The sequence below is a fragment of the Tinamus guttatus genome, unplaced genomic scaffold (genome assembly GCF_059628265.1).
Source record: "Tinamus guttatus ecotype Peru unplaced genomic scaffold, ASM5962826v1 Tinamus_guttatus_pri_ptg000168l, whole genome shotgun sequence".
In the NCBI taxonomy this organism is placed as follows: domain Eukaryota; kingdom Metazoa; phylum Chordata; class Aves; order Tinamiformes; family Tinamidae; genus Tinamus; species Tinamus guttatus.
In genome coordinates, this window is record NW_028288702.1 from 405,996 (window position 1) to 433,941 (window position 27,946).

At 40.7% G+C, this 27,946-nt stretch overlaps 1 protein-coding gene across 1 annotated transcript; it reads left to right on the forward strand.

Moving 5' to 3' along the window:
- LOC104567066 (tubulin-specific chaperone A) lies at positions 1-27,782 on the forward strand. The gene is made up of 4 exons (XM_088522833.1): positions 1-74; positions 17,544-17,649; positions 25,436-25,522; positions 26,872-27,782. The coding sequence occupies exons 1-4, from the start codon at positions 22-24 to the stop codon at positions 26,950-26,952; spliced, it is 327 nt and encodes a 108-aa protein (XP_088378959.1). The 5' UTR covers positions 1-21; the 3' UTR covers positions 26,953-27,782.
- The last annotated feature ends 164 nt before the right edge of the window (positions 27,783-27,946 follow it).

Consider the following 27,946-nt stretch of genomic DNA (forward strand, 5'->3'; position numbering starts at 1 on the left):
CCACTCCGCGCCCCCGGCGCCATGGCCGACCCGCGCCTCAGGCAGATCAAGATCAAGTCTGGCGTCGTGAGGCGGTGGGTGCGTGTGGTGTCGCTTCCTTCCGATGCTGGCCACGCGGGAGCCACCCGGGCTGCGGGGCGGGGCGGGGCGGGGCGGGGCGGGGCGAGGCGAGGCGAGGCGAGGCGAGGCGAGGCGAGGCAGGTGGGGTTTGCCTCCGAGGGGTGCGGGGGAACGCGGCCCTTGGGCGAGCTCGGCGGCCTTTGCCGCCCGCGCCGAGTGCGGCCGGTCCTGCCGCGCCGGCGGCGATGGTCCCGCGGGGCTGGGCGGGGGCGCCGGGCCGGGCGCGTTTGGCGGTGGGACGGGATGCGCGACGGGCGTCCGTGCTCCGGCGGCTCCCGGGCTCTCCCGGGAGCGTAGCTCAGTGCGGGCTCTGTGCTCTCTACGGCCTCGAGAGCCACGGGCGGCCGAGCTGCCCCGCGGGGTGCAGAGCTGCCCTGCCCGATGCTTCGCGAATCCCGAAAGTCTTGAGCATTTGACCCAAACGTGGAAGAGCTGCGGTTAGCTCCAAAATGATGAGTGGGTGTAGAGGGATGGCTAGAGAGCCGCGTACATGGCTGCCCAGCAGGCCTGCTCAATTCCAGCCTTCAGGTTTCAGTGAAAGAACAAAGGGAGTGCTAACTAGGAGATAAGAAAGTAGACCAAGGTCAGAGGGAATAAAAGAGCTGTTGAACTAAAAGGATGAGCTAAACAAGTAAGGGGGGCTGTAAGGGTCTGAGTTAGATCATTGTCTACCAATTAGGAGCCTGTGTAATTACATCACTAATTGTTAAGAATCATATAAATGTACTGCATGAAAAGCTAATAAACGAAGTCAGTTCCAGCTTCTATGAAGTTGATGTCTGGCATTCCTGACCCGCTCCAAGCTGCAACAAGTGGGGTGTTTGTCATCCCCACGCACACACTGCAAAACTGGTAAATGTTATACTAGAGGGTCCATTCGATTTTAACCTAGTCCTTGCTTTTAAGAAAAGTTGCAGTTTATCCCTCCTACTGTGACTATCAAAGCATTGGGCTTTGATATTAGCTATTTTGTTCATAGCGAGGTTCATTAAGGCTGGGTCCTACAAAGCCTGCACTGACTCAGGTGCGGGCAGGAGTGAGGGTTGTTATTAGTGCCAGGTCAGGATGCTAATAGGCCTGTTCCCTGCTTATGGCTTGTTTAATGTCGGCTAGATAGATACTGCTGACAGTAAGAAGCATGTTTTCTCATACCTGATTATGCTTGAAGGGCTGGACTCAGGAGTGGAAGAGGAAAATGGATATGGATTTTATCATTATGTTTATGCCAGATAAAGTCATCTCAAGTTCCTAAGCTTAAAATGGGGAGTGGTTCTCAAATATAGCTGCAGACAAGAAATGGATTATACTGTCCTTTTCTGTTGCTGTACATAAACTTGTGTGTGAACATGTGTTTATTTATAAACCAGGAAACGTCAGTGAAGTTTGATTTAGTGCTTCAGTGACTGCCTCCTGCTTTGCATCCCCTTCATTACCTTGCATTATACTTAGTGCCTACACTGGACAGGAACACTGTAAACATCATATTTGCATTTGTAAGTGGCTTGTGCTTTGTGTCAGTGTTTATAGTTAAAATATTCTGAAGTGCAGGAAAACTAGAATTATTTGTATTAGCATTTTCTCAGTCTGTATGTTCTTCCTGATACCCAAACACAAAGTTTATTTGTGGGCAGATATTTCTGAGAGAACTGTTTCATCTAATAAAACACAGCTGTACTTTAGTAGCTTGTAGAAGTTTCTATACTCTGGCCTATCGCTGCTGTTTGATAGTAGCACACAGTTCTCATTAAAACTATGTAATAGCACTTCAGATGAACATCATTTAGTAAGAAATTATTAGTAAGAAATTATTACAGCAGTTGCCTGCACAATGCTTTTTCCTCATCACATCTTCTAGCCTGCCATCTCTGAGTGAGAACTGGAAGTTTCCTTTGTGTTCCAGCTGCTTTGCCCAAAGATCTAGTAGGAGGAAAGGGAAGGACGTGGAAGTGCATGGAGTGACATAATCTCCTCTGATGACATTACAGGAGTCTTCATGTCCAAATCATACATGTATCCGGAGTATGATTTGATTGATGAAACAAGCATAATGAGGTCTTTCAAGCCACATTTTTATTTATTTACCCTACCCAAAATTGTTGAGTGCTGCTGACTGTAATTTCTTGGATGGTAGGGTAGGAATTCTGACTCTAGTGAGACTCTCTCTCTCTCATTCACATTGATTAATTTAGCATTTCATTGCAATGATTTTAAATTATAGTATGACTGAATACTTTCATCTCTCTAATGCTACTCTCTTAAAATCCCATTTTTATTTCAGTAATATAGTCCTGAGATTAAACATTTTATACATTGTGTAATATTTTAATAGAAATAATAGATCTTGCACATGGACCTAGATGTGGCCTAAATGTGTGTGTGTGGCACATGGAGCTTTTCCAGATCTAACTTGCCTAGATGTTGACAGCAGTAGCTTCTGGGTCTGTGACAGCTGCACAGACAACCGGACTACTGCTGGTCTTCATCTTTTTAGCGAACACCTGGCCCTCATAAATGAGGACCTCTCAGTTTGGGAGTCTCTCATGGACATAGTTGTGCCTGCTAGAAAAAAATACCATATTCCTCCTATCCTTCCCTCAAGGACTTGAAACAGCACCCTAAATAAACCAAGATCTCTATGAACAGGTCATCACAATGGTCTGTTGTTGTTATCATTGAACAGAAAAAATGATGCATGTTCACTCCAATGTTATTTCTGAGTTTAAGTGAACAGAAGAAAAAGTTGGAGACTTATTGAATGGTCTCCAAAGAGCCTCAAAAATGTTATTTACAATGGGAGCACATGTAACTTGAGTCAACTTGGGAATTTTAATAATATCCTCTCATTTGGGAGTGGAGTTTAGTTGTAATTTAGGATTCCAAAAAGCTAAGATATCTTTATTTAGTCGTCATGCGAGGGGACCCACATTGAGGCTTATTAAATGTGCCATAAGGCCACTGACTTAACATTTCAGTTAATTTGCCCTATTTTTTTCATGAATTCATGATTTAGAAAAGTCCGTGTCTCTCCTAATAGTGGTTTTCAAGTGCTCTCAACTTTCAGGGTAAAGATGGGGAAAAGAATGATAAGGTTTTATTGAACTTTTAGGTATTGGTATTTTCATTTGTCTTTTCTTAATCTCATAATTTACCACTTTTCCCAAACTAAAAACAAAGACGAGCAACTTCCTGTTAAATATCCTGTTAAGTATTTCTTTCTATCCAGATAGCATAGATTCTCTGAGCAGCTCTCTCAAAAGAGAGTCTTCTGTAGGTCATGGATGATTTGCATATTTAGTGTTTCTTACACTATTATATTTTAATGTTAAAAAAAACTGAACTAGCAGAGGGGAGAACCTTTTGCCTTTTCTGATAAATTTGATAGCCAGGCTCTCAGTGACTTTTGTTAGCCAATCATACAAAAAAAAAAAAAAAAAGATGAGCATAATAATAATGCTAATTATATTTGTGCTTTGCACCCTTATAAGTAATTTATTTATCTCAGAGGAGTCTTATTCTCAGTAAATCCAAGCTCAGATAACCAGCTAGATAATGAGTTAATAGAGCAGAGGAAAAAAAAAAAGAAAAAGAATAAAGAAAAGCATCTTATATCCATTTCAGATTGGCAATGGTTTTAAAAACTACTGTGAACAAAGTAAGTTGGGATGTGTGAAAATCGCACTGACATTTGCCCATAGTTTCTATCTGATTAAATGAAGGTGACATCAGTAGATTAGAATGAGACTAAGACAAATCACATTACAATTGTGTTAGTTTAACAATATTTTAACACTCTTGACTAAATGTGGCTGACATACCATAATTACAAATCTACAAGCCTTGATTATAGAATTTTACATCACGAACCTATGGGGAGACTGTATTGATTCTTGTGAAGCAGCCCTTTCTCAAACCACCTTTCTAAAACTACAGCATCTTCCCCAGACTGTTCTTTTGCCTGCAGTGCTGACATTGATACTGTTTTTGAATTTTCACAGAATCCCAGAATGGTTGAGGTTGGGAGGGACCTCTAGAGATCATCTAGTCCAACCCCCCTGCTCCAGCAGGGACACCCAGAGCATGTGGCACAGGGTGGTGACCAGGCAGGTTTGGAAGATCTCCAGGGAAGGAGATGCCACAGCCTCTCTGGGCAGCCTGGTCCAGGGCTCTGGCACCCTCACAGGAAAGAAGTTCTTCCTCACATGGAGGTGGAACTGCCTGTGTTTCAACTTGCACCCATTACCCCTTGTCCTGTCACTGGCCACCACGGAGAAGAGCCTGGCCCCATCCTCCCTACAATCACCCCTCAGGTACTTGAACATGTTGATCAAGTCTCCTCTCAGCCTTCTCTTCTCCAGACTAAACAGGCCCAGCTCGCTCAGTCTTTCCTCATACGATAGATGCTCCAGTCCCTTAATCATCTTTGTGGCCCTATGCTGGACCCTCTCTAGAAGCTCCACGTTCCTCTTGTACTGTGGAGCCCAGAACTGCCCCCACTACTCCAGATGTGGCCTCACCAGAGCTGAGCAGAGGGGCAGGATCCCCTCCCTCGCCCTGCTGGCAACACTCCTTCTGATGCAGGCCAGGAGCCCATTGACCTTCCTGGCCACGAGGGCACACTTCTGCCTCATGGGCAACCTGTTGTCACCCAGGGCTCCCAAATCCCTCTCCGCGGAGCTGCTTTCCAGCAGTTCAACCCCTAGTCTGTACTGGTGCCTGGAGTTATTCCTCCCCAGGTGCGGGACCCTGCACTCGTCCTTGTTGAACCTCATGAGGTTCCTCTCTGCCCAACTCTCCATCCTGTCCGGGTTCCTCTGAATGGCAGCGCAGCCCTCGGGAGTGTCGGCCACTCCTCCCAGGTTGGTGTCATCTGCAAACTTGCTGAGGGTGCACTCTGTGCCCTCGTCCAAGTCATTGATGAACAAGTTGAAGAGCACTGGGCCCAGTACTGACCCCTGCGGGACACCACTGGCCACAGGCCTCCAACAAGACTCGGCCCCGTTTATCACCACCCTCTGGGCTCTGCCATCCAGCCAGTCCTCAATCCACCTCACTGTCCACTCGTCCAGTCCACCCTTCCGGAGCTTCCCCATGAGGATGTTATGGGAGACGGTGTCGAAAGCCTTGCTGAAGTCGAGGTAGACAACATCCACAGCTCTCCCATCGTCCATCCAGCCGGTCACCTCATTGTAGAAGGCTATCAGGTTTGTCAGGCACGACTTCCCCTTGGTGAATCCATGCTGACTGCTCCTGATCACCTTCTTTTCCTTGACATGCCTAGAGATGGTCTCTAGGATGAGCTGCTCCATCACCTTTCCAGGGACAGAGGTGAGGCTGACCTGCCTGCAGTTTCCCGGCTCCTCCCTCTTGCCCTTTTTGAAGACTGGAGTGACGTTAGTTTTTTCCAGTCCCCCGGCACCTCCCCGCCCTCCATGATCTCTCGAAGATGATGGAGAGCGGCTGAGCAGTGACCCCCGCCAGTTCCCTCAGCACTCTTGGGTGCATCCCATCCGGGCCCATAGATTTATAGACACCCAGGCTGCCTAAATAATCCCTAACCCAGTCCTCCTCGACCAGCGGAAAGTCCTCCTTTCTCCTGGTTCTCTCTCTTGTCTCCAGGCTCTGTAGTTCGTGGGGACAGGCCTTAGCAGTAAAGACTGAGGCAATGAAGGCATTTAGTAACTCTGCCTTCTCTGCATCCTCTGCCACCAAGGCACCCTCCCCATTCAGCAGCTGACTAACATTTTCCCTTGCCTTCCTCTTGCTGCTGATGTATTTATAGAAGCCCTTCCTGTTGTCCCTGACGTCTCTCACTAACTCTAGTTCCAAACGGGCCTTGGCCTTCCTCGCTGCATCCCTGCATTCTCTGACAATGTTCCTATATTCTTCCCATGTGACCTGGCCCTTCTTCCACAGTACGTACGTGCTCTTTTTCTCATTAAGTTTACCCAACAGCTCCCTGCCCATCCACACAGGTCTCCTGCCTGCCTTGCTCGACTCCTTTCCTGTAGGAATGCAGTGTTTTGTTTAAGTATCATCCCAGTGCCAAGCAACTTTACTGCATTTTTTTTTCTAAATGCAGAAAGCTCTGAAAGTTAAATAGGACAGCATCCTTTGAAATATAAATATAGCTTTTTAATGAAGTTTTTGGTTAATTCAGGATACAATAGTATGTGCAAATCATGTACTGCTGGATGCAACTCTTTCTTTAGGTATGTGGTGACTCTTGCTATTCAAAGAAAAAAAAATGGTTTATTTTCTTGGTTAACCAAGGAACTTCACAATTAGAAGTGAAAGGACATGGAAGAGATGACGTTCATAACTTAAAACAAATAGTTGTGCTTGAAATGTATTTTCCACAAATGTCTAATGTTGGGCTCCAAACTAGCAACACTTCACCTATGTATGAGATTTCTGGTGCAAATCACTTTTTTTTTTTCCCTTCAGCCTCCTGTCCAACATAAGAATTATCATCACTTTCCTACTTGTTTCCCATCAGTCATGGGCCCCAACTTTGATTCTGACCACCTCTATATGGATAAAAAATTGAAGTCTCCTTTCCTTATTCCAGTTGCAAATAGAAGATTATATGCAACAACGGCCCACCAACTGAGATGGTGGGTAGGGCCGGGCTGTCCTAACTGTGTCCGTGTTGGAGAATGTTCCATAGAGATACTCAGCTCTGCTGAGTCAGCGTGAGTGAGCTATTTAACATGTGTGTGCTGTGCACCCAAGAGAGTGAATATATTGCGTGCCCTGCTGGATTCAAGATGGCTCTGTGTTTCTGTGGCATGAGATCCAAAATAAATAACCCCTCTCAGCCCAGGAGCTTGCGCAGCTGCTCTCCAGGGCTGGCACCAGCTGAATTGTAAATTTGGCTTCAGTGTTGGTCAAACTTGCTTGTTGTGGTCCTGAACTACTTTAGTGTGCTTTCAATACCTTTTGTCGTGCTCCTGGCTTCAGGATCAGAGATGGAAAGTCCTGAGTTGGCCCTGCGTATGAAGGCTACGTAGGTCCTTTGCTCTTATTAACTTGGACTCTCTTCAATATAAAAACTGCTTTATGTGAACTGGCTGTGAAAATGGTGCAACTGCTTATACACAAGGCTGCCTCAGTTAACGTCCATGGCTCGAATAGTCAGCAATCCAGATAATTGGTCGAAGGGAAGTTGAAGGCTGGCACTATGGTCTCCAGAAACAAAATACACATTTCTGTGTTTTTCAATGCATGCAAGTTGCAGTAATATTAAACAGTGGCTGCAAACATCTTAAACATCTTAAAGTTTCAGGAAGAGCAAAGTATCTGCTGATAATTTAACATTACACTGATTCTTCTCTCCCACTTAAAAAAAAAAAAAAAAAAAAAAAAAAAAAAAAACTTTGAGCAGTCCTGACCTGAAAATTGATTCTCTTTTGAAAGTATCTCAAAATTTAAATAAGTAATGATCAGAGCTTTAAAACACTCTTTGCACTCCCTCTTCCATCTCATTACCCCTTCTAAAAAAAAAAAGGGGGGGAGAAGGGGAAGCCTCTAAAGCTCTAGTGAAGTGCATGGTTCTGGCATCTCATTGTTTCTGTGTCCCCTCTGGAAAAACTCCTGTTCATGTCCACATTGACCACACTAATCCATTGAAGTTTTTATCCTAATTGGCAGAAAGATATGGCACACCGGGATTATCACCACTGTCAGTGGTGATGCTGTGCAATAATTCTTTGGAAAGGAAAGAGGGTTTTCTTAATTTGGGCATGCATGTATTCGAGACCAACTTTGCAACTTTAATAAATCCTTTCAGCCATTTTTCTAAAGCTGTGAAAACTGTAGTTCCAGTTGCTTGGCAACCCTAGTTTGGTGCCATTATACATACATGTTGTGCAGTCATTTGTCATTGGACATACTTTTTCTGTAGGATTCTTATCCCATGACGTGGGGGCCACACATGCAACTGAGGATAAAATAGTTAAAAATAATTACTTTTGTATGCTAGGTTAGATGGTGGATCTAGAGAAAAACTTATAGAAAAAAATATTAAATATATGATAGCATCTTGCATAAAAAGATATGTTACAACTACACTAATGACCATGGTCCATCCTGGCTTGACTTTTGAGTTAAAATGCTATTGTTATATGCATAGTATAAGTGCAAATCTCATTCAGGATTGAGGCCTATTGTATTTTCTTTAAGCTGCATTAAATTTCTACCCCCATCCATGTGAATTGTCTGTGTGTGTAGCAAACCATTGCGGTAACAAATCCACTATGTTGCCCAGTTTTCTGGGACTATTCTATTTCTAACACTGTGTAGAGGGGAGAAGTGGCATTTGTGAAGTAGGTTCTGTGTCTTTTCTGCAAAGCAAAGATATTGCCTGGAGGTAACTGCCTTGGGGGGTTACAGAAGGGAACTTGAAGTAGTGATCTGTGGTAAGCCTGATTGTCACCACCACGGAGGCCCCCCTGTTTCTTCCCCTTCCTTCTGTGGGAATGACTTTTTCTTGCTCCTCAGCATTTCCTAACTGCCTGTTTCTCTCCAATTTTATCACATGCTATTCTCTTTTTGTTGTTGTTTTGGCCACTCCAGAATCCTTTTGCAGTGAGCTGATAAACTTTTTACTTCTTTTCCCAGCCTTTCCAAACATCCTTTTGGTTTTCCTCCTGCAGTCTTCTCTCTCTTCTTTGTCCCCAGTCCATCCAAGTTCCTTCCTACAGTGTCTGCAGACCTTGTCCCACCTTGGCACCCAGCTTTGAGAGTATACAACTTAAGAGCTTCCATTCCAGTTGGATTTGCTGAATTCCATTCCTTGCTCCCTCTCCCCCTCCATACTCCTGAGGGTGTCCAGTCCTACCCTTGGCAAGCAGACTCTCTCAACAAGGGGAAAATGGGAACTTCTCTTGCTATGGCAAGGATTTAATAAAATCTGCAGGAATGTATTGCAAGAACAGAAAGAAAACTGTGTTGAGAGACAGGGACAGAATGTGAATCTCCTGGAGATTCAAGAAAATTTTAAGTAAAAGGTATAATTTGTCCTTTTTTATTAATAAAAGAAGATGCAAAATAAGTCATCTTTAAATTAATGATCTAACTTAAAAATACAACTGCTTTGCAGTAGTCATCTCTAATTGAATCCAAAACCTGTAAAGTTAAACTGAAAATGTCATGGTAACTCAGGTTTGCGAGCAGTAGATGTAGGAGGGGCTAAAAATAATACTTATTGTCTGTGCTTACATCTTGACTCTTAAAAGAGAAGGTTTATCTTTTGTGATGGCTTTGTCTCTGTCAAGAAAATGAAGGCATACCTTAAGATCATCTCCATTTGGGAAAGTAGCAGTTACTTGTGGCTAAGAAAATACAGCAATTAGTAATAAGTGCTCCAAATATTATATTGTATTCCTTCCTTCTTTGACTTTTTGTCTTAAGCCCTGGCTCTATAATGTGTCCTTGTGCAGCTCCCTGAAACCAAGAAGATGCATTAGCAATTGGCAGATTTGGGGCCTGTTGTTTGAAGCTCTGTATGTCAGCACAGCACCACCGTTATTGCAATTGATAGTATAATTGTGTGTGTTAGTAATGCATGGAATTGACCATGCGACAACTATGCTAAGTAAAAAGAAAGAAGAAAAGCTGTACCTTGCATGGCTTATACTATTACCGATTTTTAAATTTGAACTAAGTCAACATAGATATTTCATTATCTAAGCAATACATGCTGTCAGCTTTGGGCTTTCTGTTTGTTTAGGTTAAATCCTTGGTAAATGCTAATATATCATGATTAATGCATGCATATCCTTTAATGGTGAAAGTATTCAATAACAAAATTGAGATTTTTTTTCCTTCCTTTTCCCACCGCAAATACAAAACCTTCTTCAAAGTTCAGCTAAGATTGCTCAGTCCAGACAGGGAAGTGTTTCTAATGTTATTTTACTGATGCTTGAGAGTAGCATCAGAGACTATACATTTATAGGTACCACTCTAGCTCAGGTTGAGCTTGGTTTGGATATTTCTGGAGGACAGTGGAGAATATACCAAGAATACTTGTTTTTGTTTGCACTGTTCTTATGCTATTTTTATTCTGGGCATTCACTCTTAGTTTTGTGTGTGACTGAGGCTCAGAAAGGTGGAACTTCTACCCAGTAGAGGTAGAAGTGCAGGCATCCTGCACCCCAAAACTCCTTCTTGCCTAACAGACAAAACAACACCAAAGCAGGTGTCCCGCTGTGGCTGCCTGTCCACACGTGTTCAGCTGTCAGCTTTCAGATAAGCTATGTGACCTTCCTTTGATCCGCTGATCTCAGAAAGACAGTTTTGTTGCTAGTGCAAAGGATGCAACTGCAGGAGATGATCCTGGGGCTGATCCCCAAGGGAGAGGATAGAAGCATGTGTCCTTTGGGGAAAGAGAAGGGAGGGGAGTTTGGGGCTCTTTTGGATGCAGGCAGGAGTTCCACTTGCAAAACTGCACCCTAGATGGGCTAGGAGTGAAGTCTCTTGAGAAATCAGTGCCATCCTGAATCAGAAGACCTCATTTCCTTCCCTCCCACCTCTCCTTCCCTGTTGTGGGGCTAGACAGACCTTTTACTGAGCTGGTCCAATTGCTGAACACAGGGGCTTTTTTTATCAGCTTTTTTTTCTTGCTGTATTTGTTTCCTTCTGGTTTGGAGTGAAGTGGCCCAGGGAAGGATGTTCTGGGCATTAGTAGAGGAGGGGAGGAAGCAGATCTCCCCTCCGCAGCCATGAGCTGTTTGTCTTGAGCTGGTTTTGTGAAACTTCCCTCCTCAGCTTGAGGGAAGAGAGCGAGCAGAGGAAGGAAGAGGTGAGAAAGCAGATGGTGATGGTATAGAGAAGGTACGTAGAAGGTGACTTGTTCCTTTTTCTGTCTCAGGATTCTGTCAAGCACTGCTGTCCTTGTGGTTTTAGGTTGGTTTTTTTTGAAGCGGTAAGATTTTTTTTTTATTATTATTATTTTTCTGTCCTCCACAGAACACACAGATTGTGGAATTCACTGTTAAGTGTTGTGCAAGTCAAAGATGTAAAGGATTTTAGAAGGGCCGTAGCCACAGTCAGGAGCTGACCTACTCTCTGTTAAACATCGATGGGCTGGTTTTGTTCTTCAGTGCTTAGTCCCTAATTTGATTTCTGTAGGCAAGAATACTACAGGAAATGACACTTTAGACCTGATTTGTTTCTTTATAGTCTTTTCCTTATAGTTAACTCTGGCCACCACTGGAGTGGTGAAGTCAAGGTCTAGCATAATTGGATCTTATGTTTGTTCTTTTTCATTCTGAAAGATTGGGAAAGGCTAGTAAAATACTCATGGTTTTGTTTTGGCTATTTTTCACAACTTCTGGGGATGTAGATTTCTGCTTTAGGGTGCATGAAAGATAACTAAGTAAAGCAAGCTTGTTGTCAGAAGATTTAAATCAGCTACATGATAATCTTCGATTAAAAATTTATGGGGAGGTCTGAAGGTTGAAAAGAACTATTATAGATGGGGACTTGAAGTATGAGAATAAGCTAATGTTATATAAAATAAATGTCAGTAACCAACAACCCTTTTATGTATTGTACAAACCCAGATATTAATCAGTGTTTTAAAACATTTTCACCAAGTTCGAATAATGGCTTATTTATGTCTGAAGAAAAATTATTTTCATGCACCTAATAAAGAAATCTGTCTTATTCAGTGATAGTATGTTCTTCTACCGAAATAGAATTCAATGAACAGTGGCCTCTATTCGAGACCATTTATAATTCTGCAACAGCTCTGGGTGCACATTTACTAAAGTGTGACCTTGGGCAAGACCTGCAGTCACAGTGCAAAGTAAAATGAAGCATCGCCACTGCTTCCTTTCTCCTCTTTGGAAGTTAAAAATACTGTGCCTGGCTTTTCTACAGTTTTGCACATTTGAGTTAGCTCCTTACACGGCAGATACCCTTAATAAAATGACAACAGTAATTTAGTTTTGTCATTTGAACTGGCACTGGCTACATGGCTCAAAAATACAGTATTAGAGTAGTTGAATGTGTGTCGAGTCTAATTCTTTTTTCCATTTTCCAGAGAGCTGCTTTTCCATTAACTTTGGGAAAACACACTGGCAGTTTCATTTAAAATAAGCTCAGCTCCACCCTTCATCTAAGTGACTTAGCCTGTGCAATAAGAAATTAAGATCAAGGGACGTTTTTTCATTAGCCTGTTGTTTTGTTATTTGCATTCCAAAGACAGCATTACGAAACACAACCATATGTGCAAGGAGCTCATCTCAAGGAGCGTTAAAACACTTACTGTAGCATATGCTAACTATTAAAAGATGCCTTGATGGAAGGATATTAAAATTGCTGGTAATTGACATAAAATATGACAAAGTATTTTAGGCTTTCTGAGCAAAGCAACACACATTATGGAGGAGCAGCCCCATAATGTAACTGATTAATGAAGGATTGCTGAGGCATACGCAGCTGATGTTATGAAAAATGAATTCTTTGTTGTCGTGCCAACAACCCAGCAACTGCAGTCAAAAAAGACTATTAGTGAGAATCATTATCAATAGCTATATTTTCAAACTCTATTATAGCAATCAGGCTAGAATTTATTCAATAGATTTACTTCATTTGGTAGTAATTGATAAATAATCAAAATTTATCAATGTGCTTGCACATGTTTCACTAACAATCAAGCAAAAGTGGTCCATTTACCACCTGACTTGGTCCAAATTAGGATTAAATTGATGATCAATTAATCTTAGAAGGGGCAGTGTTGTGTTTTGTGGAGGAGCAGCAGCAAAAGTGGCAAATAAATGGAGTAAAGACAGCAGATTAGTAGAATGAGCAGAAATGAGCTGAACTGCTACGGTTCGCAGCTAATGAGCATGCAGCTGGATTGCAAATGGCTGGATTTATAATGTTGGTATAAAAATAAAACTGGCTGTAGTTTAGAACTGTCACAGGCCTGGAGACAGAAATTGGAGCATATTTGACATCACTCTCTACAAATAGAAAAGGCAGAGACAAGTTGCAGGTAATACCTCTCACTGGACTAACTGCGTATCATCAACAAACCAGTTTCTGGGATAAAAACAGTTTGGGGTCAGAGGGCTGGGGACACGATGAAAGAGCAAAATAAGTGCTTATTTCTGTACTTCCCTCCATTACTCCGCGATGCTTTTTATATTTTTGTGCAAACAAACTTTGCACATAGTAAATGAGACTGGAAAGATTCTTGTCTTATACACTAAGTGTGAGATGCAATGGAAAAAATAATCTCCATGAAGAATTCAAGAAATGTGCATAGGCAATGTCAGGCTTCTGTGAAATATTTCAAGTTAAAAGCTAACAGTAACCTTGTTTCCAACTACATGAAGTCGTATTTCAGTTTTCATCTGTATAAAGTATATCTCAATATCCAGGTCTACCCAAGAGATGCAAGGCACAAAACGAATCCTGCTTTCCTACTTCTTTGAGTTTGAGGAGAGGCAACAGTGACTAGTGACTTTTTGGAAGGAATTGTCAAACCACAGTAGTGCTTACTTTCACGGCCAGTTCAGTTCACTAATAAATGTGTTACCTTTGCCTTATAATGTGCTTTATGAGGCTTTATTTTGGTGTTAACTGTCCCATGTTTTTTCTTTTTCTTTCTTCTTTTAAACATTTTAAGTTACTCCTGCTTCAATTGAAATTCTGTTCTTATACCGGCAACCTAAATTCCACTTAATTATCATATATATGTCAACTTTCATAGCTGCTTTTTAGAAGAAAAATACAATTGCATTTTAAGGCAGCTGAGATGTGTGTTGTAGTGCCAAAATGTTTTATTTAGAGCACCTGAAGAAAAAACATCTTAATTTCACTGACAAAATAGAAATTCTAGATTTTGTTCCTTTTAAAGGAGTGTTGAGTACCTTTCTCTCCTATCAATGTCCATCCAAGTTCTGTTTATAGTGTACTGCTGAAAAACAGGCTCACTGTTTTTCACTGAAGAAGAAAAAATCCAAAAATAGAGTTTTAGATTCCAAACTTAGGCAATCAGATTGGAGACTAGTGGCCACAAAGCTGACTATTTCTTAAAGCCCCCTGCCTTGAAATATGCAGCTGTACTTGGTGAGAAGTTGGGCTTATTTAAAAGCTATTGCAGTGTGCAGAATATTGGGCAGCTGAAATAAGACTAAATGTAGGATTTATCTTAAAGCATAAGCATATTTTAAGGAATCACCTGTTATAGGATAAAGGTTTGTTAAGTATGGCAACTGCAGCTATGATCAGCAATCTACATTGTTCCCTTTCTTGATTTTAGATTATATAATTAAAAACACTTTTGCTACATACTGCAGCTTCCATTTCTTATCACATTGTGTGTAATGTCTGCTGGAGTTATGTCTGCAGAGATTTTTATGGTTGTGTGTGGTACTTTTTTTTTCCTCTCTTGTTTTTGCTTTTTAAACCATGAATGATTTGTGCATTTGAAGTGCAACAACTTAGGGTCTGGCTATTTTCCAAGACTAGTGAGCTACTTTTACTCTGGTCACTGCAAATTCACACCACATACAAAGGTTCTGTTTCAGTATATTAGAACTTTTTTGAAAAGCCAGAATCTTGAGGAGAGGAAGGGAAGTGTCTTGCAGGTACTTTTGTGTAGACCTCTGTTAAAATTATTAGGAAGAGGTGACTGAAGGATAATATTACTCCACTATAAAATTTTACTTTTTTTTTTTTTTTTGAAAGAAAGATAATGATTTAATATAGCCTCTTTCCCAGGTTTCATATAATGTTTCCAGGATTTGTTAATATTCTCATGACCCTTTTGGGGAATGCCTCAAATTCTGCCTCTAAAATATACAATCAGTACAGAAAAAGGGAAGTAGATAAATCAATACATATATATAATTCTTAGGGATACAGCTCTGAAAAAGGTAGACACAAAAATCACTGAGCAGTTTATTTCTGAAGTGGGCCAGAATGCGTCATGCTTTCCCTTTTGATAAAAGCAAACAGATTTGAATGGCATTCATCTTGCAAAGTTAGTGTGCAGAGATGTGAAAATGGAAATATAATGTGAAAATGTAAGTAATGACAAACATACAGTGGCTGTTATTTTAGCTAAAAATGAAAATCCATCACTAAAACTTGAATTTGGGATTAAGTCATCTTTTGTTTTAATAGCAGACACATTATAATAAGTGGATGCACATAAAAGCTGCTTTTTATTGCTGCATGCACACACCCTTGAGGGAATTTGCTGTCCTCATTCAAAAAATCAGTTGTCTCTGAATTAACTTTTTTGGAACCTAAAAATAGTAAAGCAAATCATACTGTGTGGAATTAAATCAAGCAACCTTGATCAAACAATTAACTCATTCTCTATTAAATCAATAATTGCTGATGCTAATACTAGTTCCAGTACTCGAAATTACAGCCACTGATTTAGTGTCTTTATTAGTAGTAATTAGGCAGCTGTCTTTCCCTGGTAGTACATTCCAAAGCTGGTACTTGGCTGTCTTCTAGAAACTGCCCGAAAGTGCCCGCGTTGCAAACCACACGGTACCGCAGCATGAAGCTCTCTGGGCAAAACAATTTGAGATGTGATATAAGCTCTGCTAAAAGCAGGCAGGAGTACCTGGTGTTCCAGTATTAGAACATGCTCTGGGATTATTTTTTCAAGTATTTCAAGCATTCCTGGGTGCTCCATCTGCAGTTGTAGTTCACGAAATGTTCCCATTGCCCCAGCATTGTTCTGAGCTGTCCATCCCCAGCAGCTCTCCTAGTGAAGCGCTTAACTGTGACAAATTAGGAATTAATTTGCTCTGATGTGCTAACGTGACCATGAAGCTCTTTACAAGACCTTTATTTATTCTCTTTTCATTTGTATAATATAGTCTTTGCTTCTTGCCTCTGGTTACATTCTTTTGACTGGTAAGTTCTCCCACTTAAACAATTTTATCTAATATAGGCTAATCTGACCCTTGTTCTTCTTAGGGGAAGAATTTTCTTTGGTGAACACTCATATTTGTATTAGAATCTAGGTGTTTGTTTTTGTCTTGAAAGCACCAGCCAGGAATTGCTTAATCCTTCTCCAGATCCGAAAGGCATTATGTATTCCAGCATGTAGGTATATGAACGTGGAATTACTGTGCAAAAATTACTACAGAGCATCAGTCTAGACTATCTTAATATTCTCTTCTGACCTTCAGATTTTTTTTATGTTTATCAGTTGCTGTTTTTGACTGAGCCTGTGGAAAAAACCCTCACTTAGCTTCTGAAACAGAAATTACCTTGCATATTGAAGTCAGATAAAATCCTGCTAGTCTCACGAGATTGAACCTCATTATTGCTTTTATCGACATTTTAAGACCTACAAATTTTCTTAGCTTGTGTATTTTTATAGGCATTCAGGGTCTGCATTTCCTTAATAACCTCAAACATTACTTTCAAGGCATTTTTTTATTTCTTTTCAGTAGCACCAGAAATTTGTTGGACATATTCTTATCAGCTTGCTGTGTTCTTCTCTACAGGAAATGCAAGAAAAAAAGATAGAAAAAAAAAACCATTACTCTGAAATGTACACTTGTTAACAAAAAGGATCCTGCTTCCAAACATGGATCCATCATTAGGATTAAAATTCAGATTTCTTTCCCTTTGAAAAATAGTTCATAAAGAAAATTACTATGAGGTAAATTACAGAAATGCTACTTTTGTCTCCAAAACTACCATCAACACAAACCCAGCAAGTACTCAAAGGACCCACAAGGCTATGAAGCTATCATGTTATTTGGGAAAGTTTTAGTATTTTGTGCCAAAACTAGTATATGAAATATTGTATTTAATGGCATGACATGTAATTGCAATGAGGAAAAAAATATTGAGATTGTAGTCTGTGAGCCTGAAACTGCTGTTTCTTTTCACTTTTTTTTAAAAGTTACTGCTGAGAAGAATGTCACCTTATCATCTGTCTCCTGAGGGGCTGTGCTTGGTGCCATTAGTGGCATTATTCAGCAAGTGCAAAACTTTCAAAGCCTGGATGATACTGGGAAGCTCTGACAAAAGCTGCTGTAAAAGCTAAGGAAAGCAATGTTGCCTTTGCAGACCTCTTAATATTGAGCTTGTTTCAGCTTCCTATGATGTGATTTTTTTTTTTGATACAAAGATAGCTTTCTTCTTCATTAGCTGTCATCCAGATCTACAAGGCAACTTTTTAGGATACTCTACATGGAACCTTGAAAATAAAAATATTATTATTGAAAATATTGTTACAAGAACTACTGTACATAATAGCTAAATGCAGTATTTCATAGATTCAATTCTTTGAAATGTTAAACAGCCTTTCTTTGTAAAAACTCTAATATCTCAGAGGACTGCAGCTTTCAAGTTTTTTTTGTTTTATTTTCAGTGGGGTAACCTTTTACTGTAACGGAGCAAATTAACACAGTCACTTGTTTTAATTGCAGGCTGGCAAAAGAAAAAGTTATGTATGAAAAAGAAGCAAAACAGCAAGAAGAAAAGATTGAAAAAATGAAAGCTGAAGCATGTGATGATTATGGAATTAAGAAGCAGGTAAATTAAGCTTGTTAGTTTTTTTCTTCTTTGTTTTGTTTTAATCATAGTCATCCTTAAATAAGATAATATCTTGTACCTCTTTCCAGACTCCTGTCATATGAACCCTAGACTAAAAATTCTGTTAATTGTAAAAATCATAACTTGCATTTGAAGAAACTTCCTTTCCTCCAAAATATTAAATTATATGGCAATTTGGCACTTGGTGATGGGATGGCTATCACTACCATTGAGTAGGAAGCCATCATGAGCACTATTCCTCAAAAATGCCAAGCACCTGAAAAGAACTGTTCTAGATAAATTAGATTAATTAAGTGCTCGGTGGTAAATATTAATGTTACTGTGAAATGTCTGTTAGCTCCCAGTAGCTAGCGTGTGTTTGGTAAAAATCATGGGCACAGAGAGCAATGGGTAGGTTAACTCCTAGCAGCTGTTGGAGTTGTTGGGGTCACTCGCTGGAAATGTGCTTGTTGCAGTTTCATGTGCTCCAAAGGTTCATTTAGAGTCACAGTTACCATAGGTGGAATTTTTCCTGACAGGTTGCCCACAAAGGACAGTGGGTGGTTGCAGGCAGTTGGTCTATGGGCTTTTGGAAGGAGAGGGAATGTCAGGTTTCCTTGTCACTGAAAGAAGGGAGGTTGGGGAGGGTTGTTTATTTTCTTTATAGAAGTTTGGCGTGTCTGAGTGTTTGTTTCTCCCAAGCAAATTTGTTAACTTTTAACCATGCTTCTCCCTCCCCATGAGCATTTTCCAGATATATTCACTTAAATCTTCACAGAAACTGTGAATTAGAACAGTGGAAGGATAGGTTTAAGAACCTGAAAATAAAAAACTAACAAAAATAAGTTAAGAAGAAACCTTTTAGAAGAAGCTACAACAAATTCCTGAATAAATTCAGTTGTCAATGTCTTGTTGTCAATGTCTTGGCCTGTCTTGTTTTCATTATAACATGGAAAGAAACACAAATGTAGAATTTGCAGAAAACATTGTATTTATAGACGTGAGTTGTTTCTGCCCGATTGCTGACTGACTCCAAGAGGCTGCAGAAATAGCAGTCTTTGAAGATGTGCAGATGCTCACCAGAGCTAATGAATGCAATCCCCATTTTTAGTGTCCCCCAGTCATCCGGCTATTTGCTATTGCTATTTGCTATTTTTCATCCTTGCTGAAATGCAAAACCTCATCAAAGTCAGGAGCAGCAGAGGTTTTGAACCTTTGCAGTGGAAAGGATTGTAACATACTATTTGAAGGTATTTTTAGAACTGTGGCAAAAGCTTCTTAAGTGATCAGTCCCAATTCATTCAGTGTTTGCCTGAATTCATTTTGAAAACAATTAATACCTCCAAGGACATCTTTATCATTCTTTTAGCACACGTTATACTCTGAAAGGTGTAAATATTTTAAGTTGTGCTGAACTTAAAGGCTCAGAAAGAAGAGGCACACTTGTCACAGATGAGGTGAAACATGTAGTTTCACTGCAGTGTGATTTCTTTCATAACCCCTTGGGTTTTCCCTAAGAATGGGTGACCTCTGCTTAATAATCTGACCTTGGTAGCTCTAGCTGCTCAGGTAAAGAGGCAGGGAAAATGCTAACAAGGAGTCTGATGTTTCACTTATGTATTTGGATAGTGTCCTTAACTAGTACAGATTTGTCTCTTTAAAAGTTTAGCAAACAGTGGGATGAGAGAAGGTTCATTTCTTTTGTAACTGGGTTCACTTCTCTGCTCTACAGGAAAACAAGGAAGAAAAAATCAGCTTCCATCTTTTTTGAAGCTGATCAAGCTTGTTGCTCCTACTATATGCGTCAGGCTGAAGGAAATTGCTTCCTGTTGCAGAATACTTGGTATTGGTGCTTTTAAACAGTAGTATTTATTTCTCTTCTAAACATATTCTTAAACTTTCAAAAAATTGATGTTTTAATATAAGTGCTTGGATGATCCTAAATTAGAGATTCTTCCCTCCTTTGAGCACTCTAATCTGCCTTGATAAGTTGAACTACTGACTTTGAACTTTCTTACTGTGGGACCTGCTAAAATCTAAGTTGTTTAGACCTCAGACATTGTGTCCTCAGGTGTTTGTCACCGAGTTGTGTTTGGCCTTTGGGCTTATTTTCAATGTGTATTTATTTTTAATGGTACACTTCCACTTAAGTGAGTGTTAGGTGGATCTGTAGTTTGTATCTGGCGTTTCTGTTCGGTGTTATCTGTCAATGCAATCTGAAACTTATGGGAAAGACATAGAAGACTATTGATAAGGTATTAAGATACCAGTTCTTGACATTTAATTCAATGTAAGAAAAATACACATTGAGTTTTGTTATATACACACCAGCAATCAAATATAAGCAGACCGCTTTCTTTTGAAAGGTGCCAGGCTTCTTAGTAGAAATCCTTCAATACAGAAAGAGAATTGACTAGAAATTCAGCTTTTTGAAGAGATTTCTTATACTGGCTTTTCAATACGTAAGAAAGAATTGGGATGGCAGTGTAGTCACAATAGCTCTTCTGATTATTGACAACAAATCCAGTTTGCTTGTCTTCACATATATTTTTGTGCTTTACTTTTTTTTTTCTCTTAATACTTTATTTAGATGCACTTCAGTTATTCCAGTTTTTAATACTTTTATTTGGTGTTGTAATTCACAGTAACCTTGCAGATATTTGTGGTTCTTTTCAAAGTTAGATCATTCTCATATAGTAACTTCCTCTGTAACCTGCTTGTTAGTTAAACTAACTAGAATTTGGCTAGAAAGTTTCTGGGCTTCTTGACTAGTAGGGCTGCTGTTTAATTTTTATGGAATTTGGAAAGCAAATGCTTTTTTATAAGTTCAATCTTAAAGTCTATCTAACTGTTCAAGCTTTTGACTTCACTTTATTATATAGATTTGTAACAGTAAATGATCTACCTAGGATTATTTTGTTAAAGATGATTATTGGGAGGGAAAAAAAAAAAAAAAAGCTAGTTATGCAAAAGTTACCGAAATCTGAGTAGTGAGTTCAGTAGTTTAGTACTGCCTGGTTCTCTAACTACTTCTGTTCTCCAACTGTTTGCACCTACTGGACATAGAAGTTCTAAGAATTATCTTTCTTTTTAAAAAAAAAAAAAAACATTTAATATTGCAGAACAGCAGGCAAATAAAACTCAGGTACCCCTTCAGATCTCTGTAAATTCTGTTTCAAACTGAGTGATTTGGGTAGTTTTATGTTCTTTTCTTGCAGAAGGCAGGACTACAGCTTGCAGATTCCAGGTTATCCTTCCCTTCCCAGATAGCTCCTTGATGGGTTATATAAAATGAGTTATTGCTTTCCACATTATCTCACAGTGCCCAGCAGGTTAGCAGGAGCAGCCCAGGGCAGTCAGTATTGGATACTCAGCCCTGGAGGTATTTTTACAGAACAAAGTAGTACTCCATAAGGCAGAAGGCATCATCTTGTACAGTTTGTGGCACACTATATTACATAGAAGTATTCTATAGAAGCTTTTATTCATTCACTTCTCACAGTGTAATATGCAGAGTGATTATTTTTAATACAACCTAATACCGATGCTTAAAGTGATAATGCTGTCAAGAACTGCAGCTTGGGGATGCTTAACTTTTTTTTTCTGTTGTTGCTAGCATTTGCAATCTCTCTCTTGCTTCATTATTTATCTAAGGCTGTCTGAAATGAAGTCCAAAACAAAAATGGAAAATTATTTCAAAAACGGCTTGAACTAAGAATTTGAGCAGTAACACATACATGCATGATGAAAATGTTTTATTATAAAAGGACTTCCTCTATGCATAAATAAATAAATTCTTAGTCATAGCTCATCTTCCTTCAAGAGACCAGTGTTCCCTTCAGTGCTCCCAAACCCTCCAGCATTAACAGTGAAAGGAATATGCAACGCAGGGATGACATTTAAAGTGAAAGGCTTCTGTTGCTGGTTATCCTGAATGCAGAAGTGTTTTAGTACTTTAATGTCTAACTAACTGATTTTCATATCTACGTAGATTTAACATTACTGATCAACTCTGCACACCTTTTCAGTGGATAGATTTGAGGTCCAGAAATGTTCCATGAAATAAGTGTTCCCTTGTATAAATCTGAAGTTGTTTTCTGTAGGTGGAGGCAGGATATTCAAATTCTGTTGCAGCTTGGAGCGGGTCAGGAATGCCAGACAACAACTTCATAGAAGCTGGAACTGACTTCGTTTATTAGCTTACATGCAGTACATTTATATGATTCTAGCAGTTAGTGATGTAATTACACAGGCTCCTAATTGGTAGACAATGATCTAACTAAGACCCTTACAGCTCCCCTTACTTGTTTAGCTCATCCTTTTAGTTCAACAGCTCTTTTATTCGCCCTGACCTTGGTCTACTTCCTTATCTCCTAGTTAGCAGTCCCTTTGTTCTTTCACTGAAACCTGAAAGCCCGAATTGAGCAGGCCTGCTGGGCAGCCATGTCCACGGCTCTCTAACCATTCCTCTATAATTCCCCCTTTTTCTTTTGCACCAGCAAGGCCTGCTTGGTAGTAGAGAACGCTTCTTCCTCCCATGTTGTTCTTCTGCAGGCTCACACTTTCCACAGCTAGGGTACCAGCTGCTTGCCTGCTATGTCTGATGGATGCGAGTTTGCTTCCAGCCAAGGTCTCACCCATTTTGCTGGCACCCATCTGGTTCCAGTATCTGTAACAGCACAAACATACCCTTTTCCCCAGATTATCAAGTCCAAAGGTCCCGTCCATTTTCCCGTGTTCCAGTCTCTCAGCATCACCTTACATGGACCCGACTTTACTTCTGTCAGGGCTCCCTTTAGCCCAGCCCTGTGTTTGACCATCAGAGGGACTAGGCCGTCCTGGGGTAATCTCAAAAATTTAAAAGCACATTAAAGAAGCAAAGTATGAATAATTACTCTTGAGTTAATACTTGTCGGCGGGATACTGAGACTGAACATTCTCTCGAGTTGGCAGATTAGAGGGTTGCTGACAGGCTCCTAACTCGGCGGGCGTCCCCGCAGAGACAACGTAGGCCTCAGTGTCAGGAGTCTCGCCCCCTCCTCTCTCCGTACTGTCTGTTTCAGCCCAGTGCATCCTGCCACGTAGGGCCAGTACATGCCAGCAGGCAGATCGGGGGGGCGGACAAACTCCGCCTTCAGTCACATAACCTTCCCTCCTGGGTGCGCAGGTGCGCATACCAGTAAATTGTCCCAGGCGTCAGTCTGAGGGTCCTGCCTTTCTCATCTCCCTCCCTCTCGTGTGTTTTGACCATCAAACTAGTTTAGAGGATGTTTGCAGTTAAGTTGGCTACAAGCCTGGTCGAGCAGCCCCCTTCAACTGCTTTCGGAGGAGGTCGGCTGTGAGCCTGGCTGAGCAGCCGCCTCCGTGCTCCTTATCTCTCAGCCTGGGCAGGCAAACATCTTCTTTCTCAAGGTCTTGGGTTCTGTTTTGTACAATAGTTTTATGACTCTACGGATCGTACAAATTTCCACCTTTCAACCATACCTTGTGTCAGCATCAATATACAAAGGATACAACACATAATAAAGATGAACATAGCAAATAGAAATAATAGCGCTAATAACAGTTTCTGTCCTCACTTAAAGCATTACAATTCTTCAACCCCCACTTTAAAAGACAAATCAAATCCCCTGCACCTCCCCCCCCGGCTGTTGTCAAGCCCTCAGCAACATAAGTCTCCTTGATCTCATTCGCCTTCTCTTCCCCGGCCCCCCTTCTTTTTTCTTCAAGGTGGTCTAACAAGTCCTGGACCCAGCCAGGCCGTTCTTCAGGCGTGACGAGGCGGGTCCGGAAGCGGGGGCACAGACGGTGCAGGTGCCGCAGGCGAGGACGTGGGCAGGGGCGTTGGCAATGGATCTCCAAACACCAGCGGTTTTCGGTGGCATGGCAGTCCCGGTCCTGAAGTGCTCGCAAAGGCTGCCGTGGCTCCGACGGCCACTTTCCTTTTGGCTTTCACATCAGATTTGAATACTAGGTGGGACTCGGCTTTGAACCCATTCTCTCTGCACCAGATCAAAAGCTTGCAGAGGGTCATCAATGGCCGTTCTCCGGTCTCCCACGCAGAGAGCGGCGGAGCTGTGGGCGGCACTGGCGGCTCCATTGGTCGACTGGGTGACTGCTGGCGGTCCTTCTCCACACTTTCCACCAGTTCACGAGGAGACTTACACGGGGTACCCACCGCTCCCTGTCCAGGAGCACCTCGCGGCGCAGCGTTATGGGTAGCTGCTGGATCTTCCCCTTGCAGCATCTGCGTCGCTGCGGCTACCATTTTCTTTTCAGCTAGCATGGCCTTTAGTTGATTCGTCACTTCACGTCAGGTATGACCCAACTCTTCGGCAGTTTTGCTGCCCTCCAGAGTGGCTTCCCATAGGGAACTCACTATCTCACGCCACTCCGTCACGCTGAAAACAAGCTGCGGCTCTTTTAAGTGGCCTTTCTCTCTCGCCCACTTAATCAGCTCATGCAGTTTCTTCATGCTCACTGCTGCCTCCCTTTTTGCTAATAAGTCCAGCAGCAGCTGCACAGCAGCTTCTCGCTCCATGTGCACGTACACTGGGAGTTCTGCTTCTAACCGTTACCCCACACCGTCTTCCCGTGTGCGCATTCACGGCCGGCTTACCCGCTCCGGTCCACCTTCTTGGTCAGATCACTCGGCTGCACCTGTACGTCGTCCTCTGGAATCCCGCACCGTTGTGCCAAGTCCCTGTTTGGAATCTTGTCCCTGTTCGGGCGCCACTTGTTGCAGCTTGGAGCGGGTCAGGAATGCCAGACAACAACTTCATAGAAGCTGGAACTGACTTCGTTTATTAGCTTACATGCAGTACATTTATATGATTCTAGCAGTTAGTGATGTAATTACACAGGCTCCTAATTGGTAGACAATGATCTAACTAAGACCCTTACAGCTCCCCTTACTTGTTTAGCTCATCCTTTTAGTTCAACAGCTCTTTTATTCCCTCTGACCTTGGTCTACTTCCTTATCTCCTAGTTAGCAGTCCCTTTGTTCTTTCACTGAAACCTGAAAGCCCGAATTGAGCAGGCCTGCTGGGCAGCCATGTCCACGGCTCTCTAACCATTCCTCTATAAAATTCAGTGGGGTGCCAGTTTAGTAATTTTGTTCAAAGTGCACGGTGAGAATAATCTTTCTCCTGAAATGAAGCACAAGGATAAGTAATAACTTTTTATGTATGATAAGCATCAAAAATATGAGCCTGCTAGTCTTTGCTTTTCATTTTTCTTTACCTTTGTCTTTCAGTCAGACTCCTGCAGTGTGCACACAATGTGATCAATAACTTTTTTCATGCAGTAATTATCTCTATGTGGTATTATCTGAACACTGTTTTTCTTTATTACCCAAAAGATGCAGGAGATATTTATATAATCAGCTGATCCCATTTTGGATGAAGCTGCTTCATGACAGCAGGAGAAAGTTTGTTCTAAATAGCCTTTTTAAACAAATGTTATATGGAAACCTTACTAGGTAGTATTACTTCTTTCTAAAGGAAAAATATTCTAAATACTTTTTTTTTCTCCACTTAAAAATGTATTTAATTAAACACAAAGGAAAATGAAGTGTCTTGTAAAATCTTAATATACATGAACAGAATTTTAAGCAATTATGCAAAGTCAGTACATTTTAATAAAAAAAGCCAATGCAGAAAATATGCAACTGTCCTGAAGTTCCTAGATGATGACTGAGCTACTGAGTTTTCAAAGTAAAAGCTCCTTTTAAAAAGTAAAACTCTCTGGAATATGTTCTCGTTTCATTGGCTTCCACTTTTCACAGATCGAGATTTTGCAAGAATCACGCATGATGATCCCGGACTGCCAGCGCAGACTAGAAGTTGCACGCTCAGATCTCACTCAACTATTAGTAAGTACCGCCCCAAAAGCTGCTTCTCACATACTGACACCTCATACAATGCAGTGTTCTTTCTCTGCTGAAGCTGTATAAACATGTTTAGTCTGCAGCATAATTTAAGTATAATAAACTTAAATTTACCTGTAAAAAAAAACCTGCAAATTACTTACAGGTTCCAAGACTGGCATCCTATAACATACCAGTATTCCATTTTGCATAACCATCTATGCAGACTTGGTCTGCAGTATGCAAAAGTGTGTGTGTTACAATGCTAGAAATGGCCTTTAATGGAATATATCCCTAACAATGCACTTAAGTAAGTACTGAGCTTATTACACATTCAGGTAAAATAGTTTACCTGCTTATCCCTCCTTCGGTGGGAATATATATAATACTCTTCTAGTGACCTGAAACATTCAAAAATACTTTGCTAAACATTTACTTTGCTATGGACAAATGAAACAAACAAACAAACAAACAGCAGCAGAAGTCTGTGCTGCATAGTGCTTATGTGATTTATTAGTGAGGTGGGCATTAGTGCTCCATTTGTAGAATATGAATAAATAGTATCTTGCACAAATAGTTTCAGGTTAACTAAAATAAGCTTTTGGAGATTATCATGCTCACTTTAAGAGCTGATTTTTCACCAAAAATTCTGCTACATCTGTAAATGTTACCATGGAGCTGATACTACACACTGCAAGTTAAGCCTCTGACACCTGATTGTTAAAATGTAACAATGATCAGTTAGGACTCTCTTTTCAAAGGAATATCACCTCAAGGGGACATGTCCCTAGTGCTTTCCAAAAGAGATGTTTAGTATTGCCAGGATTGGGCTCCTTTTGTCATGCCAAAAACTTGTTAACATGACAGTTAGCATTGGGGGATGCAGAAGTTATTTATACTGGATGCTATGAATCTGTACAACCGGGCATGCAAATTTAAATTGAGAAATGCAAGCACAGAGGGGTTACATTTTCTTTCAAGAATTCAGAAGTCTAAGAGACTTGCTTTCTTGCAGCTGACTTTATTTCTGTTTTTACCTTACCTTCATTTTTTAATTAATATGACTTTAAAGTATGTTTAAAAAAGCTTAAGCTTTTTTCCTACTCGTACTCTTGTTCTGAGTTCTACTGACATTGGTTCCAATGCTGATGTACTTGTTTTTGAGTATTTATTTAATAGATAAAGGCACACATAGGTCTACTCGCACATGACTGCCATTATACTTTAAACCTGTGCTTTGAATCATGTAGAACTGATGTTCTCAGTTTTGATGTAACCTTTTTGCTTCATGGTTTCCTTCTTATATTTAGTCATATGTCAGTTATGAAGTACTCAAAGGCTCTTTTTAATTCCAGGAAAATGAAAAAGAATTGGAAGAAGCTGAAGAGTATAAAGAAGCACATTCCATACTGGAGTCAGTGAAGCTAGAAGCTTAGAAGTTTTCCAGTACTCTCTTTATATGCATTAGCACTGGGTCCATTCCACACTTCTGTGACCACAGCGCTCTCAATATTGTTGACTTGCTAAGGTTCCCTTTATGCAAATAACTTAGCCTTTCTCTAACTCCAAAATGCATTGAATAAAGGATGTTCTGAAACATCTGTGTGTTCCATATTCAGGCAAAATAGAAATACTACCAGTTCACCTCAATTACAGAAAGAATATCAAAAAGTGTATTTAATAGTGTGATAGTTAACATAAAAACTTTACTCTGGACAATTCAGGCTAAGAAACAGAGTACAGTTCAAGCATCTAGCTGTGTAAGAAATACAACAAGTCAATAAATGCTTTAGAAGCACCTTATATTGGAAATATTTTCAAGCTATTAATCTGTATTGAAACAGTGGATGGACTAAATGACCCTAAGTCACTCATTTTTCCCCGTGGCACTATTTACCTGCAATTATAACAAAGTATTACTCCCTATTTCCTTTTGAATACAAGGCAGAAATAAGAGCCAGTTCCAAACATTTCTTAATTTGCTTGGAGTTGATTTGTAGAACCCAGTTCACATTATTATCATTAATCAAGTCTGAGTTGCTTTTCTCAAGAAATAAAATTTAGCAGCTGCCTAGCGTGTTGTCAGCTGGACTTACTGGTAGAAGCTCTGAAGTGAACCTTTCTCCTGAAAGCCCAGCTGCTCAGCTGGGTTTAAGTGTGACTTCTTTTTGAGCAAAACTTAAAACCTGTAAGGGGAGAGAGAACTAATGGGTATGGGGACAATGCTTAATCTGCCTAGAGGACCATTAAAACATTATGTACAAAACCTGTGGCTCTTCCAGGATGACTTCTCTAATTTTATAGTCTTTTGGCATGTTCTTTAAGGGCAACAAAGCACAGTGTACCTTTTGTGTGGCACTATATGAAATAGTCTAATAAAATTTGTTGTTAATGCTTGCAGTTCAGGTAAGCAGCTCCTGAGGAGAGAAC